The 21342-nt window shown below is 43.4% G+C and overlaps 1 protein-coding gene across 1 annotated transcript in view; it reads left to right on the top strand.

Annotated features, from left to right (window-relative positions):
• The window catches only part of JAG2 (jagged canonical Notch ligand 2), a 69325-nt gene extending 67922 nt beyond the window's left edge, over positions 1-1403 (top strand). Inside the window, exon 26 of the mRNA XM_054400257.1 lies at positions 931-1403. Coding sequence (XP_054256232.1) covers positions 931-1403 — 473 coding nt within the window. The remainder of the gene's footprint in view (positions 1-930) is intronic.
• The last annotated feature ends 19939 nt before the right edge of the window (positions 1404-21342 follow it).

Genomic DNA, 21342 nt, shown 5'->3' with positions numbered 1-21342 from the left:
TTTTTTGATCAGAGGCTAGATTGGTAGGTTGATAGCATTTGTCTGCAGAGCTTTTGTACAATCCTAGTGCATGCAAAAAGCTAAGCACCTCGGGTCTTGTCTCTTGCCATGTGTGAATTCTTGCTTATCAAGCAGAGCAGAAAAATGTTGTTATTCTATCCTAGCAGTAAAGCCCTTAAGGAGGCAGGGGAAAGAGTCCAAAAGTACATAAATTTCCAGAAATGGTTTCCTAAAGAAGCAATCTGTCTGAGTGGCTTGGAGAGCACTAGTGGGGTTTATTGGGAAGGTAGAAAAAAGCAGTTGCCGCAACACTTTTGTTGAATCATTGAGCAGTGAAGACTATTCTGGTGTTTTACTCTGAAGTAAAACTTGAACATCCTAAAAAGTGCAGGATTGATTTGTATGCACAGCTCTAACCTGAATGGTTTTTGAGATAGCTGGTACATAAATGTCTGTGGAATTAATGGTAAAGGATTCCTCTTACAGCAAACACAGGATATTTCTGAGACAAGTGCCAGTACTTCTAGAGCAGCTTAGAGACAGATTAGTCTTTATATCCTGCCTCCTGCAAGGATAGAACTCTTTTGTTAAAAGTTACCACTAGGGTTTTTTGGGCCAACTTAGCTTGGGTCCTTGAGAATGAATGCTGCCTATATAGCCAGTTTGTTGGAAGAAAACATCACAAATGTTTCTCCTCATCATCATTAAGCAGGAAAAGCTCTAACTTCATTTAAACTAGCAAAGAGCATTTCTAGATGGACTAGTGCACTCTGGAGGTTATCATTGTGTGGCCGTAACATCCTATTTCCTTTCTCTTAAATTCTTTCAAGAGCTAACCTATGTATGGATACTTCTCTTGCAGATGTCTAGTGCTATACATCTAGTCCTGTTAACTCAAGGCTTCTTTTTTTTTTTTCATTTACCCTCTAGATTATTTGGTTCCAATTCTATGTGCGGTTTTTAGTATTGTATGGCTGACTTGTATAATCATCTGCGTGTGGTGGACTCGGAAGAGAAGAAAAGAGAGAGAGAGAAGTCGTCCTCCCAGAGAAGAGGGTGCCAACAACCAGTGGGCACCTTTAAATCCCATAAGAAATCCTATAGACAGATCTTACAGTAACAAAGACATTCGTTATGAATGCAAAAACTTCATATCTCCTCAAAAAAGAACTTGTGATGCAGTAGAGGAATATGTAGAGTATGAGGAAGAGGAGGATGAAGAGGAGGAAAGAGATGAGGAAATGGACAAATTCCTCTCTCACAAACTTACAAAGCCTTTGCCAACAAAGGCATCTGACACATCAGAGAGCAGTCCAGTAAAGAAATCCCATCAAATAGGCAAAATGGACAACAGATCTGTAAAAAATGTGAATGCATCAAACTTTGAAGGCAGTAGAGACTAACCTGTATTTGGAACGTAGGCTGACTGCGCCTGCACTTGCTGGGGAGGGGAAAAATTGGCATCTCCACTTTGCATCAAGGACTAAAAATATCTGGAGTCAAATGTTCATAGTTTCTTTATTTTGCGTAAAAAAATAAAATAAATAAAAATAATAAATAAAATTTATTTTGTTTCTTTAGCCTTGTATAAATTATTCAATGACTGTCAGATGAAAAACAATGAGTAATCTTTGATAGTTGCTATTTTTGTAAAGTTTACTTATAATCCACTCGCTGTGTGGCAGAGGAGAGGTATTTTCAATATGTGTAAAGTTTAGTACAAAAGACTGTACACTGTTTACAGAATGTATTTCTTTTTATTACTTGCTCTAATTTAATGGTGGCTTTAAAACCTCCTGGTTGAGGAAATTATGTGAACTTTAAACTGCTTTCTTGACTTTGAATCTCTATTAATGGCAGCTCACTGCACTTGTTACGTTAGTAGCTTCTGTAAGATGTTTTCCAAATTTGCCTTACACACTTTGTAATAGGAACAAAAAGTTATAGAGATCTTTCAACTGTGGTTTAAAAGTGGCCTTTTAATTTCTGTTTAATTACTTTAGAATTGCAGTATTGAAGCATGTGACAAGTGCCTTGAGATTAAACTTTTTCTATAGCAACTGTCAAAGACTGCCATGTCCATATAGTAAATTGTGAGAACTCTAGGTTCCCCAACTGACACAGTTTATTTTCTAATAGTGAAAGTGCTTTTTTTGTAAATATGTACATATTAAATGAATCACTCTGTATATTTGATTTAATAACTTAAATATTTTGGTCTTTTTTTTTACATGTCATTCCTTTTAATTTATGTTGCAGAAAAGGAGGTTTTATGGCAGTTTATAAAAGTTTTTTTGGTATTATGTCCAGATCAGAATATGATGTTAATACAATCAATGTTAGGAATCTGTTGGTCATTTGTATTTACATAGGAGCATAACCACTTACGTGTAAATAATCCAGAAATGTTTGTTTATCCCCATGTTCAGCCCATCTCAAGAACACTAACGGGTGCATCTACTGTACAGTACCCACATAGCGAGGCATTGTTTTTTTCTTTTCTGTTGTGAATATGTTAATTACATGTGGTATTACTTTCTTGCGTTTAAATACAGGCCTAATGAAGGGAACAATATTTTCCTCAGTCTCGTTTCTCTTGTGCTTTATTCATCTTTCGCTTTAAAGACAAAAGGCTGGTGAGCTCAGAAGAGGTGGGAGTACCTCATTAGAAATGGTTCTTTGTCATGGAAGGCTTATGGTTTTTTTTGTTATTGTTTTTTGTTGTTTGGTTTTTTTAAAGACTTTATTATTGCTATTAACTGGGCAAACTAAGTTAATTTTAATTACTGAAGAACCATGACACTACATACAGCTAGCTAACCTACCAGTGAGAGGAGTGGATGTTTGAGAGTATAAACTCTGGCCCATGAACAATGTAAACCTGAATGTTTTGAAACCAGTTATTTTATACAGGAACCCAGGATTTACTTTGCAGGATCTTCTGTTTTATGACATTTTTTTGACATGTTCTTAAAAAAAAAAAAAAAAACCCACAACCAAACTTTCAGAAAAGAACCTATTTATTAAAGCATTTTATAATGATGTTTGTTGTAACTTTTTTACTTGTGCTAAATATTCAAAATTTATTTTGATAACCTGGTTAGGATTTAGTTTAGAAAAGGGTACTATTCTTCTCATGTTCCCCAGTATAATCCTGAGTATTTAAACCAAAACCACTTTTTTTCTGCTACTCTTGTAACTTTTTGTACTGTAATGCTGCTGTCTTCCATAATCTAATAAAATGATTCCCTCATTGTGTGTAAGATACTTAAGAGTGTGTTTGCTTTCTAAGTGCTTGGAGTTCTGGTGCGGTGAGGCTTAACGAAGGAGTGAAAGTCCTGATTTAATGCCCAGTACTTTTTGTAAGCAGAGCTCAAAGCCTACACCCGAGTGCTGACATTTTCTGAGCTGGCTTGGCAGCAGTGTTGTCATCTGCCCACTGCTGCACCATTAGTAGTGTGTGTGGGAGGTGGTATCCCACATGTGGTCCAGAGACATGGACACCGTCAGTCCTTACACTGGGACTCTCCTTGTGATGCTTCTTTGAAAAGGCTGGGTTTAACTGATACTTACTGACCATGCATATGATAAACCTTTCTTGGCATGACTGCCCAGCTGCTGAGATGAAGCTTGTCCAAGCAGTTTTATTTTGCTTGCTTGGGTGATATGAGGGCTATTGAGCATGCAGGGGTTTAAGATAGTGTTGCCAAATTGAGTTTGATTTTTAAGTAATACCTTTCTCCTCTGTTATGCAGCTATTCAGACCTCCTACTTGTCATGTTCCAATTTCACCAGGTCTGTGCCTGTATCTCACAGGGGCTTGAATGACTTGCATAAAATACTTTCTGCAGTAAAAGGTGAACTTCTCCATATATGGAATTCTAAAAGTTGTGTTTTTCCTCGTAGCTGTAATCCTCCAAAGCAGAATTACAGATCCTAACAGTTTATATTCCAGTTATCACACAATTATTTTGCTATTATTTTCCTTGGAGTATTGGTTTGTCTTCATTTTGAGAGCTGTTTCTTAGAATCATTAAGGTTAGAAAAGACCTTTAAGATCATCAAGTCTAATTGTAACCAAACTATCATGACCACTAAACTAGATTAACCGCATCTAAAGGCTTCTAAGTCAGTTCTCAAAATTAACATGATTTCCATTTTTTAAATACCTTTCCTGCTCTTGAAGAAGGGCTTAGGCTGCTGGTGGAAGAGGAACCAACTTTTTTTCCAGAAATGAGTTCTAAAACTTGGTGGCTGCTATTAACTCCTCAGAAACAGTGGGAGCAATGCTCAGGACAATTTTTCTCATACTCGGAACATTCTTCTCAGGTGTTTTAAGTATGCACCTTGTTGGAGATATGCATGAATACAAGTTACTGTGATGGGTGTTGCTGCTCTAGGCAAAAGGAGAAATAACAGATTTTTACATACAGAATAAGACCGTTGCTCTTCTGTCATGCAGCAGTGAGCTGGCTTGGTGCTCCTGTAGGCTCTTGTTCTGCTACTTTGTATTACTGAAATCTCTGAAGTAATGGGGTCACAGCAGTGGTCGTCACCCACTGTCCTAAACAAAGGGGCAGAGCAGTTCTCCCATGGCCGATGGATACCACACCCAGGATTTGTTCAACTGGTAGTGCTATTTGCCTGCTAAATCCAACATTTATTTTATGCAGCCTCTCAGTGATGACCAAGAGTGAGTAATGTAGACTGAGATATGTGAAACAAGATGAATAAAAGAAACACAGTTTAACCTTGATCCGTCCTATACAGATTTTATTTCTATGATGCTCCGAAAGTGATTGCATGTCTTCTACATCAAAACTTCTTAATTTCTGCCTGGTACACGTGTGCTGAGCTGTATGCTACTAGTAGCATTATCTGTTAACTGTGTAATGAGTAAAGTTAGTAAATGGGTTCTTCCTTGAGAGTTGTTTTTCCTAAGCAATGAGTATTTCTAGGTTATTTTTTCCCTTCTGCCGCCTTTAAGATCCAATGCTAACCTGAAACTCTTGGCAAACTCAGTTCTTTTGGCCATTTGCTGTGGTCCAGTTTGCTCTCCAGCAGACCATGGAATTAGTCCTCTAGAGGTCCAACTATGCTTGGATGGAAATTAGTTCATGTAGCAAAATAACTTTTCCATAGCATTCCATGGTTCTGTGATAACTGTCACACATGTGGTTCCGTCTCATAGTCTTGAATCCTGATGGGCTATGAGTAGTCATTTTGATGCAACAGGGGAATGATGGGCCTGAAGAAGAGCTCGAATAGCTAGTGAATTGGCCCAGGCAGTTACCACCCCCTCTGTTAGGCAGTCTAGCTGAGACATTTGGGGGGCTTATTGTGAGTGAGGATAGAAGAGGCTGGTGTTGCTTTTTGCTCCTTTCTCAACAGTAAAGTAGGTGTTTGAGTCATTCTTAGGAATCTTGTTCTTCCTTTGGAAAAATTGTGTGAATCCCCAGACCTCTTCTGTTTGGTGCTCCAAAGTAGAGCCTAACTACCCCCTTATCCTAACTTCATCTGGGATAACGAATGGGCTTATAAAACAGTAAAGGAACAAAAGGTCCCCTCGGGAATGAGATACAACTAAATCCTTCCCATGTTCATCCTCATACTCACAATGTTTCTATATGAATATGTGGAACTCTGCTTTTGCTCTATGTAGAAGTGACATCTTGCAGTGTGACAGAGACTTAGTTAAGTGCAAAAATATCTCTTCAAACATCTGCTTGCAATCAAAGGCTTATAAATGGATGTCATAGGTAATATTCTTAAATTGGATGTTTTTTTTTTCTGCAAGCATCTCTAAGGTTCATGGTTCATTGGGTCACTTTTGCTAAAGCCAGTAGAATCTGTGTGGTTTAGATGAATCACCTTTTTTTTTACATGCTGAATCCTGCTTCTGGACCAAGAAGAAATAGAATTGTACAGAGCAGCGTCTATGCATAGCACCAAGTCAGACTTAAATGAGCTGGATCAGGACCCAGCTCTCCTGCCTCAGAATTAATAATGCAGGTTGTTTGCAGAGCATTGGCACAAGGCATGTCATGTCCTGAGGAGGAGGCAATGCTGTCTTGATTCTTGCAGCCAGTAACCAAGTCTCATATCTCATAGAGCACATTCTTCTCAAAGGGTACTTTGTGATACCTTCTCGAAAGGAATATGTAAATTAACTATCTCGAGTGAATCTTCAGGAACTTAGAAGGAGAAGGCAGTTAGTTTCTGTCCCTGGCAACAAAGCAGCTTACAGTTTTTCTAGATGAGGAAAAAGAATCATGAAAACCTTAACACAGGCAGTGGTTAGGAGCTGCTATGCTTTTGTTCATTTAATAATACTTCATCCATGTTGCTCTTTATAACCAAAGAAACACAAAGAATGGGTGCTTTTCTAAAAACCAAACTGAGAGTGCCTTTTCTTTTGTTTTTTCTCTCCAGTGTTGGATAAGGCAGAAGGATCACTTTGCAGCTGTAAACATGACAGTTCTGTAAGGATGCAAGACTGTGACTGGGGTGTCACACTGTTTTCTGGCCTAAAAGTTCCCAAAAAAGACTACTGCTTTCAAATGTTCTGTCAAAAGAACAAACAAACAAACCCAGCACCCACAGAACAAAAAATACAAAAGCAACCAAATGCAAATCCTTCAGTCCTGTTTTGTATGGAAAGACTTGTTAACTTGTAGATCTTTCTCAGCTGCTATCCTATCTCTTCTTCCACCCATCTGAAGGGGACTTTTCCTTGTGGCAGATTTGCTGTGCTGATAGGCTGCATATGAAAGAAGCTTGAGCAGGGAGCTGTGGAACATGTTTGGAAATTGCTGTGGCAGCAGCATACATAAGGCCCTTTGAAGGCTTGGCCCTCTGTTTGGAGGCATAACCCTGGGTATAACCCTACCTATTAACAAAGCCCTAGCTGTAGGTGGAAGCTGATGTAGCCAACAACCATACTGGTAAAGATCAAAGGTCCATCTAGCCTATTGTCCTGTGTCCTGTACCAGCCAGTGGAAGATGCATAGGGAAAATGCAAGAAAGCAGTGAATTGTAGCTAGCCCTCTTTCAGCTTCTATCAATCTGTGGTTTAGGGCCTTCCTGAGCCAGACATGTTTGGTAGGCGCCTCTTCTCCATGGCATTATATCGTCCCTTTTATGCTTTAGGCCTCCACAACATCCTGTGGCAATAAGGTCCACAAATCCACTATGAATTGAGTGGAAAAGTGCTTCCTTTTGTTTGTTGTGAATCTTATCCCTGATAAAGTAACACAAATACAGCAAAAAGTTGTTCCCTCTTCATCTCCACAACATGTGGGATTTACAGTGCAGACACCCGTCTTTCCCTGGGGTTGAGAGTCTCCATTTGCAGCGGTGCTGTTCCACATTACCAGCTGTTTTTACTGTATGAGCTCTATACCCTTCTAAATTATTCTCTGATGCTTTTGAGTTGGCACGACCAAACTGAACAGCATCTGAGGTGTGAGCTTCCAACATGGATCAGTACTGTTCTCTGCTTGGTTTGAATCCTTTGTTTACAATTCCTGCTGGGCTGATTGTTTCTTGGCCCCTACTGGCTTTGAGACTGGTGAAGAAAACAGAGATGATTGCTTCATGCTTTTTTGCATGTGCTTGGTTCTTATTAGAGTGAAGGTCTAAAGCTGCCTGAATTTTGCTGCTCTGAGTGCTGGGGTCCCTGAAGAAACTCATTTTATCCACAACTGTTGTCAAGGAGCAGCACTGGAAAGTAGGGATGTGCACACCATGCTGGGGTTGAGCTTTCTGATCTCATTTGGCAGAGGCAGTATGTCAATAATCAGGACTCATGCAATACGGTTAGCAGAACAACAGCTAACCCTCCAGCCTCCCCAGCAGGGAGGAGGTTGAAAAGGCTGTGGGCATCAATAGTGTGAAAGCAGACTGTGTTTTGTGATTCAGAGATGAGGTTAGGTAGCTACCACATTGCATTCATTCATCCCTCTTCCATTTCTGCTGCTGAGGACCTGTGCAGCAAGTCACTGCCGAAAGAGTCTTTCTCAAAAGTTGTATGTCCACAGTTCCATATTCTCCGAGGTGCGACTGAACTACCCATGGTCATGCTGCACTACCAGCGCTCTCAGTTTCTTCTTAGAGGAGATGCAAAAGGGAGAAATGGGAGAAGGAAGACGGGTTGTGTGGCTGGTGGCCATTTTCCTGTGCCCAGCCCTGAGAAGTTGGTAGGAGAGCAGCCTGGGTGGCTTCTCTACACCATTATCTGGCAGAGTAGCATCTACTATTCTTCACTGTGCTGCCCATTATTAAAAACTTGCCCACAGCCAGGAACTACTGCAGGCAGCTCATTGCTTTAGGAGCAGAAGAAATACCGTGGCAGAGCTTTTCTAGGTCCTGGTACCTCCTAGTCCTAGGAAAAAACCACCAAAGTAAACAACTGCATTGAGAGATGGCTCAAATTTACCATTTCATACATTTAGGAGCTATAATTTTACATGAAGTTGTAAGTATTACAGCATTTATATATATATATATATATATATATATATATATACACTATATATATAGTATGATAGTTGTTGGCAAGAGGGGAATTGTACCCTTGTTCGGTGCAGTCCCAGGACCTGACCTCTCTCTGAGTTGAAAATTCAGAGACAGTTCATATGTTTCTCCTTTTGCCACGTGGTTTATCTAGTTCTTCTCTCTTTGATGCTCCCTTCACTGTTGCATGTCTACATGACTGGGCTACAGTCCAAAATCGTCCATGAGAGGGGCATGAGAAAGGGTTGTTCAGTGCTAAAACTCCAAGTCACCCTGCACAGGAGATGTGCATGCCAGCTCTTGCTCCAGCCAAGGTGACATCTGTGACCTGAGCTGCTTTCTGTGCAACTGAAACTCCCTGGGGCAGGGCTGCCCGCAGGGCACTGAAAGTTCAGCCCCTGCAACTTTTTCTAAACTCTGCTTCTGAAAAGCAAATGGAAATGGTGAGTGCAGCAGCTTCTCAACAGGCAGCAAAATAAGGCATTGCTGGAGCTGAACATTTGGGCAAGTTAAAAGGTGAGCATGGATCAGCAGACTCTTCCTTTTCTTTTTTCTTTAAATGAAACGACAGGGGCGAAACAAAGAAAACTGGCAGCAGAGAGCTTTGCCTTCCTTGAGTGTGTACTGGGAGGTGCTGCCTTGGCTCCCTGGACCCCAGTGTGCTGCTAGGGGCTGTCTAGATGCAAACCTCAGCCTGGTGAGGGTCCCTGGCTTGTTGGCATGTAGACAACCCCTGCACATGGCGCCAAAACGCCTTGGATGCGGTGAGTCGCAGAGAGGTGTTCTAACAGCCCGCTGACACTGCTTTCAGTACAGATAAACCAGTGAGGTTATCTCAAGTGCAGCAATATCCTCTGAAAAAGCGAGGAGGAGAACCTACTTTGCACTGTGTCACCATGGATAAAAACCTGTTAATGAGTAGCACTGGTGTGAGTGGAGACCCAGCACCTTCTACGGGTATTGTACAGCAGCAGCCTGCGTGCAGAAGACCTGCAGCAAAATGCAGCAGACGGACTACATGGCCAACATTTTCCAGCCTGGGTGTTTAAATTTTGCTCTATATTTAGTGCCCTAAATGAGTGCTTTGATTTCAGAGTTTCCAAGCACCTGCTGCTTCCATTGACTCTGGTGGTCTATATGGGTCCCAGCAATCCACAGGGTTAAGCTGCTGTATCTACATGCCTAAATTTGGGTACTTGGGTTAGGAGCTGCGGGTGCTATATTCTGCTTGGGTTTGTGTTTCTCCTGCTCTGGGGTATGGTGCTAAACTGGGGGTTGTGGGCAAAGTGTTGTCAAAACAAGGGTGGCTTTGATTTGCCAGTTTCTGGTTCAGTTCATTGGAATGATTAATCATTTATTGGAGCAGAGAGCAGATCCAAACTTCTGGAAATAAAACCTGAATTAAGGCAGATTGCTTTTTCCTAGCAGCACAGGCCTGATGTGTGCACAGCTCAGCCTCCTAGGTCCATCTCTCCTGCAGCAGGAATGTTTTTGATAGCCTGACCCCTGCAGACCTAGTGGAAGCACTGAGCTCTAACCCTGAACATAACCATCTCACTGTAAAAACCTCCAGCTGGCTGTGACAACTCATCAGGGCACTGCTGGCAGTGGAGCCAGCATTTACCTTTTAGGGAGTCCTGGTCTGGAACCAGACATAAACACTTTTCCCTTTCACGCTCCTTTCCAGGGCAGGTAATTTATGTATCTAGGTAAGCACTAGCAACCATGTCCATGTTTCTGTCCCCTAATATCCTGTTGTTGCCTTCCAGAGAAAAATACCAGCAGACATTCAAGGTTACTTCCTTGGCATGCTCTGTGTGTTTTCAGGCTGATTGTATCTGCACTGGTTAGACATTTCCTGACATGCTGCATCTCCCCTGTTCTTGCATCACAACATGAGCATTAACTTTGCATGCTCTCCTGCAACAGACCATTCTTTCTTGACTGCAGCCCCAACTATTTTTTAGAGGCTTGCTCCCAGCCACATTCCCTCCTTTCTGCTACTCCCACTTTCCCAGGTTGTTCCTCAGATACTTCGCAGTGCTTGACAGATGTTGGATGTTGAGGCACGTCATTACCCAGAGAAGTAGATGTAATGAGAATCAGATGCCCACATGAACATGGGCACTGGAAAGGGCCCTCAACTCTCGCAAGACAAATGACATCTCTCAAGGGTGGTTTTAAAAAGTGACTCCCATGGCAGTCTGACTGCTCCAAATCTCCCTGAGAAGTATGAGTCTAGATTTGCTGCTTCTCACTACTCCAATGTGCTTCTGCCTTGAACTTCACTAAGGATATGTGAGCCCCTACCTGTCTCCACTCCCAGGGTTGGGCTTTGCAGCATTGTCCAGCCCCCATCACAGAGCCTGTATTGTGCCTGATGCTGCAGATGAAAGCTCTTGGTTGTTTACAAGCTTTCCTCAATTAGGACTCATTTGCTGCTCACACACTATATTTAAAAGCCCATGTTTAAATCAGCACTGGTGATTTAGGAGTGCCTGTTGTGTCTTCTTTCTTAGATACATATGATAATTCCTCCACCTGTTAAAAATCTGTTGCTAATATCTGCTGTCAGGTTTATTTATTTTTTCCCCTGCCAGGATAGCCACAGGGCTGCAAATGTTTATTTAACTGGAGCTGTTTATTTCTCATAAATTTCCCTGTCTTCACATCCATTTAGGGTCAGGCAGAAAAAGCTTTGTGATCAAGCTAGATTTGATCAAAATAGAAAGCTTCAGCTTGGGCATTTTGACAGCCTGGGATCTCTTTAGAGATGCTCTCTTGATGAGACTTTCTGAGACACAGCCCCAGAAAGTGTGGAGGGGATAAACCCAGAGCCACTTTGTGGACTGGTGTCCTGACTGGTGTCAAGGGTCCTGGGAGGTGGGGCAGCAGCAGCAGTTCTGCCCCATGGAGCATCCCTGAGCCCCCTCCAGCTTCAGAGACTGCTCCAAGCAGAGCACTCCAGATGGGGCTGAGGTGACCTTTTAGCCTTAATTATTACTGGTCAGCTAAGGGGGAAAATATCTGACTGGACTTTTGGGGGGGTTATTTTGGTTTGTTTTTTTCCTTAAGGTTATTTTTTTACAACTTCCCTGTCATTTTCTTTCTGTTCCATTTGCTCTTTATTGCCTCTTTTTGCTAATTCATTACAAAATTACCACCTGATGTCTATGTAGCCATTTTTCAGAAAAATCAAACCAGTCAGATCAGATGTACTTATGAGAGGACAACTTTGGCTTTTCAAGGAATGTTCTGCTGAGATTGCAAAGCCCTTACTATAAAAACTGACCTATGCTTGTGTGCACTTGTTTCACCTCACCATGAACAAAACTTGCCACAGCTTCTTAGCCTATTTCCAGTGCAAACTTAGGAAACTCAGGGTAAAGGCAGGACGAGAATGCAACCTTCCTTACTGTACAGGTAAACTGATCCAGCAGACTTCCAGGGAAAAGGGGCACACCCAGTATTTGATACCTATGACTTTGGTTTTCGTCAGTCATTTCTCCCAATTAAACCTGTCCTGCCACACTCTCATTTGTAGAATTTTCCATCTAATACATTTTTCTATCCACCTACTGATTTTTTTTTTTCACATTGAACCTTTGCAGAGACCAAGATGAGTTTTCCAATGGGCTATGAACTGGAATGCTGATAGAAATGTTCCCACATAGGTATCTGATTGGGACACTATTTCTTTCTTCCATGCCCCTGCACCTTTCATATATTACATGCTTTAGCCAAGGGCCAAGTGCCAACTCCCATTTGCCATTTCCACACTGTGGAAGTCAACAGAATCATTCTGAATTTTCTACAATGTACATGATTTTTTTCTATTTTTTTTAATTGTTCCTGTCATAATTTTTAGAACAACTCAAAGGACTTTGGGGGTGCAGTCAGGAAATATAATCTTGAATAAGATAGAAACAAGAAAGTAGAGCCCTTGTATCTTCCATGCTATTTCCATCTTCAATGTATTTCCTCTCTCAAATTGCTTCTCTCCAGAGTCACTCTCTGCCAGAGATAACCAGGTGGCGGTGAGTGAAGAAAGGAACAGTATTGTCTACAGCTTTGAACCATGAATAGCCCTTGGAAAAACAGGAGCAGAGATACAAGTTCATGTTGATAAAGCAGGTTGCCAAGACTTGATTTTGTTTCACTGAAGCTGGCAGTGAGCTCCCATGGATGTCACTTTATCACTGCTCCCAGCCTATCTTGGGTACCATCCACTGCCAACCTGGGCAACGCATGGGCGGAGTGTGGCTGTGGGGATTTCTGTGGGGTTAGAGCTGGCTTTGCTGACTGGGCATCCTTCTGCTGCAGCTGCTGAGGCTGGAGTCACAGCACTCATGAGAAGCAGGGTGGGTTCACCAAGGTTCAGCGTCATGCTGATGCTGTGTAGTGCTCTTTGGCCTTGTGTTGTTGAATGAGTGAGCTCACTTGCATACACATATATACATCACATTGATGTATATCAGGGTCTTATTAGATGCCAATTTGTAAGCAAAAGTCTCAACAGGCAATATCTGCTGCCATTGACTGGTCCCCAGTGAAGAGGACTGAGACCCCTAGCTCTCTGTTGGTCTCACAACTCATTTTCAGTTCTGACTCCAGCAGCAAAAGCCATCACTGACTCCACTGACTGTGTTGGTCCAAACCCTGGTATTTTCCTCAGATGGTACACTGGGCCACTCCCATACAAAGAGTTCACCTCCAAGGGTCTCCACTGGACCCACCACTGTGCCTTCACCACGTGATGGAAGAAAGAAAGAAATTTAAGGCCATTTTGATGGCTGCCCCCTTCCCTGCTACCCTCTTCTGCCCACTTGGTGCCCATGACATGAAACATCGGGCAGCCCTGCAGCAGTCACTTTCTGCTGTCACCAAGACCATTTGTCAAAACCCTATGCAATGTCAGCCAACAAGGGGAAACTGTTTTATTTCGGTGCCTCCAAGAGGGCTAGATGAATAGCTGAACTGCAGCAGCCTAATGGATTTTGGAGGAGGGGGAAGCGGGACGGGACATGGCAACAATTTGCTGGGAGGCGTTTGGGGAAATGTTGTTGCAGCGATGAGGAGCGGGAGATGGAGTAACAATGGCTCTGGTTTACATTGTGCTGCGGTGGAGCTGTGATCTGCTGCCAAGATCAACCCGGCAGAGAGGAACTTGAAAATAACACGAATAGTGTGGCAAGAGAGATACCCTACAGCATATCCTGCTCCCTTGGACTTTGCCTTTGAGTCAGGAGTGAAATATTGGAGCTATTGTGGTGAAGTGAGACTTAAAAATAGAAGAAAATATTGCTGGCCTGTTTTTTTTTCTTTTTTTTTCTCTAGGGGACGTTAATTGTTTTTAAGTTGTGCTACTTCTAGTTTGAGCCGAGAAGGAAAACACTTCAATTCATTGAAAGCACCAGAAAACATGTCACTCATCAGCTGCTCTGTGAGGGTTGCCCCTTATCTCCATTGCCATAGCAATGCTGCTGCTTGGGTTACTCTCCCCCATGGGTTTCACACCATTCTCTATGTTCCTCTCCATGCTTGAGATCTTTTCATAGGAGGCCTGGTTAATACCATAAGCCTTGAAGAAACCATCAGCCAAACCCAGCTTTGGGCTTGGGATAGGGTTTCTGGTTACCCGTGTACGTGTCCTGTGGGGAAAAAGACGGCTGGTGCCAGGGGTTTCTGCACAGGAGATGAAGCCAAACTTCCAGGCCAAAACTGGAAATTGTCACCTATCTTGCAACAGCAACACCTTGGAAAGTCACAGAGCTTATGATTCTTGTAGTGTTTAAACCTGTTTTGTTTTCGTTATTGTGGGGATTGTTGGACTGGGGCTGGTGTGGTGAGCTGGTAAAGCTTAGGGGTCTCTGGGTGTTCAGAGAACTGCATTTACATGAATATGGGACGAACCAGACCATCATATCTGGTCACAGCACCACAGATGCTGTTTACCTGACACCTTCAGAAACAGCACACAACTGTCCCCACACCCTCACCCTGTGTTAGGCTCCAGGTGCTGCTGGATGCTGTTGATGTCAAACCTCTTAAAGGTTCCTTTATGGGTTCACGAAACCCTCTCTCTCTGCCTCTGAGCTTTCTTGACAGAAAAGAAGCTGATCTGGGACACCAGCACCATCACTACACCAGGACAGCTGTGGATGAGTTCCAGTCACCCTCCCAGGCAGTAGCCCGCATCCCAGACTTGCTGCCACCTTTTGATGAATGACTGCTGCCACATGGGGAGAGGGCTGCTGCCCTACAAGGAGAAGGTTGCTCTGGTTTGTATAAATATAGCTCACAACATTTATGTCTGAGTTTACCAAATTCAGCCCTTTCCCACTGATAAAATGTGAGAACCAGAAGGGTCATAGCTTTTACAGCCAAAAGGAATGGCTAAATCTGTATTTACCCAGACCACTGAGCTCAACTGCTCAAGCTCAGTAGCTTGTTTCACTGAAGCCCACATTGCTCTGAAGACACTGAGAGATGAAGTGTCTTTTTGTCTCAGTGACTGGTCACAATCATTGTTCAGTCATGTGCTTTCCTTCTGGTTCAGATATATTTGTCCCTAACTCTCAAACCACTAGTAGCACTGAGTCTTTTCATCCCTTCAAAGCATACATATTGGAATCTCTCTCTCTTTGCTAAAACTAAGAACTCAGCTTCTTGAGAGACTGCCTCTAAGGTCTGTGCTCCTTTCTTGTCCTTGTGTTGCTGCTGTGCCTCTTACAAATATGCTGGATAACATACATCCCTGGCATTCAGCAACGGAAACCTGGTCTTCCACAAACAATTTCCAAAAGAGAGAACTTGATTTTTCCTCAGGCTCTTGAAAGGGCCTGTGAGCAAATCAGGGGCTTTGGCATGAAAAGCCCACTATGGCTGAGATCTTCCTGGCAACAAGCCTGGGAAAGCATCTCCATGGGAGATGTCCACCACTGAACTGATAGCTTCTGTGAGACATGACTGCACCTTGTGTAAGCGTAAGGCAACTCCAAAAACTCAGAGGAGCCATCATGCAATGGGTCACTTCTGCAGCTGATTGAATCAGCAGAAGGAAGTGAATGAAGAACAAATTACGAATTTTAGGAGATGGAAAAACAACCTCTCATCAATGTGAAGCCTGACAAAATACCCAGGTGCTGTTCAAAGATGGCATAACTTGATAAAGGTGATGAAATGACAACAAGGGGCAGAGAAACAACTCTGGGCCCTATACTGTGCTGGATATGGGGGTTGGCATCCCAGATGGGATTCCTGACTAGCTGTGACAGGTCTGATAGTGTTGTGGGGAGCAAACAGTGGTGTTTTAAGTCCATCACATGCTCAAAGAGGGGTATTAAACACTGAAAAAGGAGCATGCTCAAATCGTTAACCTAAGGACTTTTCAAATGTCCTTGAAAAGGAGAAAAAGCATCCAAATGTTGGATTTAAAAATGAGTCATTGTCTACAATCTGCACTACTCAGGTCAGGTTATAGTAATGCTTTTAGGCCCCAAAGGTCTGAGAGAAGGCTGAGGTGAGGAAGTTCACGATGTAGGACCTTGACTGCCAGACCTTTGTGGAGAAAAAGGTTTCCTTTCCACAACATTTTTTTATCACCAAAAGGAAGCCTCCCATGCACCCTTCCCTCTCTGTTCAACCTGTGGTGTCTAGAGCCAGTGGCCACCTCCATCCTCATTTCCTCCATCAAAAGGCAAAGCCCAAGAGCTGTACTCACCTCACTGTGCCTTTGGCATTGCTCTGGGTGGAGAGGAGCCAGGGGTACATATGCTTTGAACAAGAGAAAGGGAGAAAACACCACTTCCTCCCTGGCTACCTGCCCTGGTACCCATTAGGACAAACAAAATCAGAGGTTAAAGAGCTCCTGGGACCTCAGTGTGGTCTTAGGTTTTTGCAACATATGGCCTCACCTCCAGTTTTGGAGGTAAGAAACCAGCCAAAGAGCACACGGGTTCTGTACTGGGCCATACTTCGGGAATTGTCCTTGTGTCCACAAGAATCATTTTCCATCTACAGCTCCTTCTTGAGCTGGGTTTAGTTCATCACCAAACAGAAGTGTATCCCAGAGCCTGTACACCTCATTGAGACTCGCTATTGGGCTTTGTTCACTCATGCAACAGTGAGATGTTAATGTGCTAGAGTAATGATGTGTCAGTGTTGCAGAGCAATGACATACTAGTGTCTTGAAGCAATGACATGATAAAGTCCTGGAGCTAGCTGCAACCAAGTTCTCTCTTGAGCCATGGAAGTGTTTATTTTACCAGAGGCCTGTCAAACTCATAGCTTGTCAGTTTTGGCACAGTATGACTTCATATAAACATTCAGGACTGCCTAAGAAACTAAATGTATTCCATTATGATTGTTATTAATCGCTGTACCCCAGCACAATTACTGATCACCACTGAATTCTCCGTCCTGCTACAGAAAGTCCTTACTCAGTGTAGATATTTTTTTTGAGTTTTATTCACTTCAACAGGCGACATAAACAGATGCCACAACCTGCACTTCCCATCCCATCAGAATACACCTGAAATTCCAATAACAACTGAAAAATCCCCCAGCAAAACTCTCTACCCACAACTTGCCAAGAAAAGCCCAAGCTCATAGTAATTCCAAGGAATTCACAGGGAACTCGTGCACACCAAGCAAATTCCTTGCTGGGATTTACTATCTTGGTTGGAAGAAAGTGTCATGTACTTACTGCTGCACAGTGCTGCGTCTCAGATGACAATTGAAGAATTATTTGCCCACAGCTGGCTGACTCCAGAGATGGACAATTCACCATTTCAGCCACTGATCCACACAATAATGTTACTAAAAGGGTTCATGGCAAGGGGGCAGTTGGACTGTCAAATCATTTCTCCTTTAAAATACAAAGTCTTTGCACAGAAATGCTCACACCTTCCTACCGTCCTGCCATAAATCATTCAGTGTTCAAAAGAACATTTAATGTTCGTTGCTTTTAATGTGGGCAGAAGACCAAGCAGCCTTCTCCTGTGAAGCCAATTGAATGCCACAGAGCAGCCCATGGCTTACAAACACAGGAAACTTGTCTTCCTTATGACTAAAAGAACAATAAAAAGAATAAAAAAGACCCATCTCTAGCAGAGGAGTATAGTGACTCATCAAATGCTCCCGCAGTGGCCTAGATGGCATGAATCAGCTTTAGTGTCAGAGATATGTGTGCACTGATCTCACAAACCAAGCTCACAGCAGCAGCTTCTGCACAATTCTGAGTCAGCTACAATTTTGGACCCTTGAGGTGCTAAATTTCCCAAGTGACCTCAAGGTGGTTTCCCTAATGGCAGAATGTGTGGATGGTTTGGAGCTCATACATCTGCAATGGGACTGGGACATCAGCCAGCTGTATATCTCCAGTTGAGTATGCCAGCCAAAGCTCTCTTTGTGAAGGATCTCAACCAAAAGGGAGAATGTCATAGGAGAGGAAAATGTACAAAAACCTGTCTGCATGAGGCCAATTTTTAGTGAAGCTTCTTTTTTCTGCCTTTCCCCTATGTGTCCAGAAGATGAGTCACTTGATGGAGAGTCAATGAGACCTTCTAAGAGCACCTGCTTTCTTTCTGCCTATAAACAGAGACTCTCCCAGTCTTTGTTCCTTAGGTCTAGCTCCTGTTTGGGTCTGGAGCCAGCCATGAGGGAGGGACACCCAGCCTGCCTTTGACTGAGAACATGACCAGGAGCCCAGCTCAGCACGGCTGGTGTGGGACCAGCCTCTGGCGTGGGCCAGAGCTGTGCAGCATCACTTTCCACAAACATTGTGGTGTGCAGCCACTGTATCCACAGAAACCCACAAATTTTGGTGGTGCAGGTGAGAGAACCTGTTTGGCAAGTGTTCCACAGCCCAGGAATTTGGGTCTCCTCTAATCTGATCTCCACTGCATGTCTGCACTGATCCCACGGCTGTTATCCCTTCTGCAGAGTCTCCTTTCTTGCAACCTTGTCACTGTACTCTGCAGTCTGCAAAGGGCTTCGCAATGTCCCTTTGACATCTCTGGGAGTGGAGTCACACCAAGAGCAGCAGAAGAAAAACACCTCTGAATATTCTTATTTTCAGCACCTTTCCCCCCCCTCACCATAGCATGTCATGAAGCTGGAGGTCCATTTCCAGCCATCTCCTGTTTCCATTTCTGTCTGCACCTCCCCAGGGTCTACAGCCAGGTCATCTCTTTTCAAAGCAGGGTTAAATGCAGTCAAAAAACTGCAGTACAGCTCTCACAAGCCAGAGCCTGTGCCACAAACACCTTGGGCATTATTTGAACCAAACTAAGAAAAGGTCTTTGTTGTGCTTCCTGCAGCACCTTCCTCACCAGGGGATGCTAACAGGGTCACTACAGCCCACTGCCTTTCATACTTCTCTCAGATGTTCCCCAAGAAGTTTTTTCTGCAATTGTTTTGATGCTAAGTCAAGTGGATATCTATGTACATACACCAGAAGCAAGATGCCTCACACCTATGTTTGGATACCATACAGCTTTTTGATTTAAGAATGTGCACATATGGAGGCAGCTGATGACATCTTTTTCTCACAGGCTCTCCCATTCCCCACAGCCTGTAAGTGGCTTTCTGCCAGCTCTGCAGCTCCTACACCCCTCTGCCAGGCAGCAGCACTGGTGATGACACATTTTACAGGTCTGCAGGGAAATTACTAAAGGTACACAGGACAAGAACTTGCTTTGCAATGCAAATTTATGTGATGTTTTTAACTTAGCTGGGGTTGAAATATTGGTTACAAATCAAAATGTAATTTTAAAAAAAGTTTGCTTTACAGCCTCTTCCAGAGGTACAAGTGGGACATCAGAGGTCAGAAGAATATTCTCGATCAATAAAATCAATGCTCCTTATTCCAGGCTTAGTCTATTCTGAATTGTATTGCACTGTTCTGCTGTTTGTAATAGAATATGCATTAAAAATTAATGCAAAGTTGTTTCAAAAAAGAAAAAATTCAGAGGGTATCTTGACCTTGGCAGAAAAATGTCAGTGTAACCTATTGCAAAACCGCTTTTTGTTGAAAGCTCCATGGTCCCACTGAAAGTTTCAAATTTTTAAGAAATAATACTTCCCTAATCCTAACCCTAATCCTTCCCTTCCCTTCCCTTCCCTTCCCTTCCCTTCCCTTCCCTTCCCTTCCCTTCCCTTCCCTTCCCTTCCCTTCCCTTCCCTTCCCTTCCCTTCCCTTCCCTTCCCTTCCCTTCCCTTCCCTTCCCTTCCCTTCCCTTCCCTTCCTTCCCTTCCCTTCCCTTCCCTTCCCTTCCCTTCCCTTCCCTTCCCTTCCCTTCCCTTCCCTTCCCCCCCCTTCACTTCCCTTCCCCCTGACTGTCTGCAGGCAGCTGTCTAAATAAGCTATGTCAAAAATGTCTTCTTGTGACAGAGAAGAATGAGCAGAAGTATTTTTGGCCACTGAAGTGGATGTACTTAATATCCTACATCTTCCCTCTACGTTTTTTCCCACGTACTCCCAAAGCTGCAGGGCAGCACATGTCTCTGTTTGGGAATTTCATCCTGGGGGTTTTGTTCCCCATCCTGGGCCCATCTGAACCTCCTGCTGCCATTTTGTCCTGTTTCTACCTGCTGATCCAATGTGAGACGATTACTTCTCCTCTCTTTTTTGGCATCTGATAACCTCTTCAGGGATCTTAGCCATTTGTTCACAAAGTGTGCATTGGTGCCCATAGTCAAATTTTAAGTCCCTAAATCCTCTCTTAGATGCTTCAGTGGTGCATTGAATCTGCTTCAACAGTCTCTTAAGCAATGGACCGTCCATAAAGAGCCAAAGGATGGGCACATCCCTTTTATTCCACTACACTTTGCTCTCCACGATGAATAAGAGCATCCCAGCTCGCAGGTGCTTATTTTTTAACACTTGGAGATACCTGCCTGGAAAAGTGGAAGTGGTGGCCTCCTGAGGATCTGCACACTTTTGTGTATCAGATATAAGCAAATGGAAGACAATTTTCCAGAGAAGTTGCTGGCTATGTGTGTGACAGCTCACAACTGCAGGGAGGCCCTGATGGATCAAGCCAGGAGAGGCTGTGTGCCATAAATGGCCTTTTCCAGAGGAGGAGTGGAGAGTGGTGAGGAAGATGGGTGAGGGAAGCCAGTGCAACCACAGTGGCCTTTCTCCTTTTGCAGAGAGGAAAGTCAAACACCATTCTCAAAGGGAGCTGTGAGCATGAGGAAATCCTGCATTCATTCCCAAAGATATGGCCAATCTGGTGCCTGAAAGTTTTCTGCCTGTCCTGTTGCAGGACCCTGCAGTGCTTTCCCTGCCTACACAACTAGTGTTTGCACACAATGTGACAAAGGAACCTTGTAAAACTGGGAGCATGGGCAGTGTTTGGCCATCTAACCCCTGACCCTCCAACAATTTAGTTAATGATTCTGGTTATCAGATATACTGGCTCAGCAGTGCATCCATCACTGGGCTGACAGGGATTCAATCCTATAAGGGGAGGGAATGTTCAAACACATTCAAACCTGGCCAGGCCAACCCCCAGCATGCCTCTCCCCCTCAATCCAAGAACAAACAGAGAGTTTCCACTGGGGAAAGATCTGCTGTGATTTATTGTAAAACAATACCTAGAGTCTGACAATGCCTCAGATGCAGCACAAACCCCTGAGATGCTGCTTAGCTGCTAATGCTCCTTGCACTATATTGGGAGAAAAACGAACAAGTGACAATGCTTCACTTTCCGTGGCAAGCTTTGCCCATTCATCTGTGATATTTTACTTGCACCTGCTGTACAAAACTGAAGTCAGAAGCTTTCTTTGCTGAATCTAAGGCTTACACCCTGCATCCATCCT

The sequence above is a fragment of the Indicator indicator genome, chromosome 4, assembly GCF_027791375.1.
Source record: "Indicator indicator isolate 239-I01 chromosome 4, UM_Iind_1.1, whole genome shotgun sequence".
NCBI lineage: Eukaryota > Metazoa > Chordata > Aves > Piciformes > Indicatoridae > Indicator > Indicator indicator.
The sequence above is the reverse complement of the archived record's forward strand: the minus strand, read 5'-3'. Positions and strand labels throughout refer to the sequence as shown.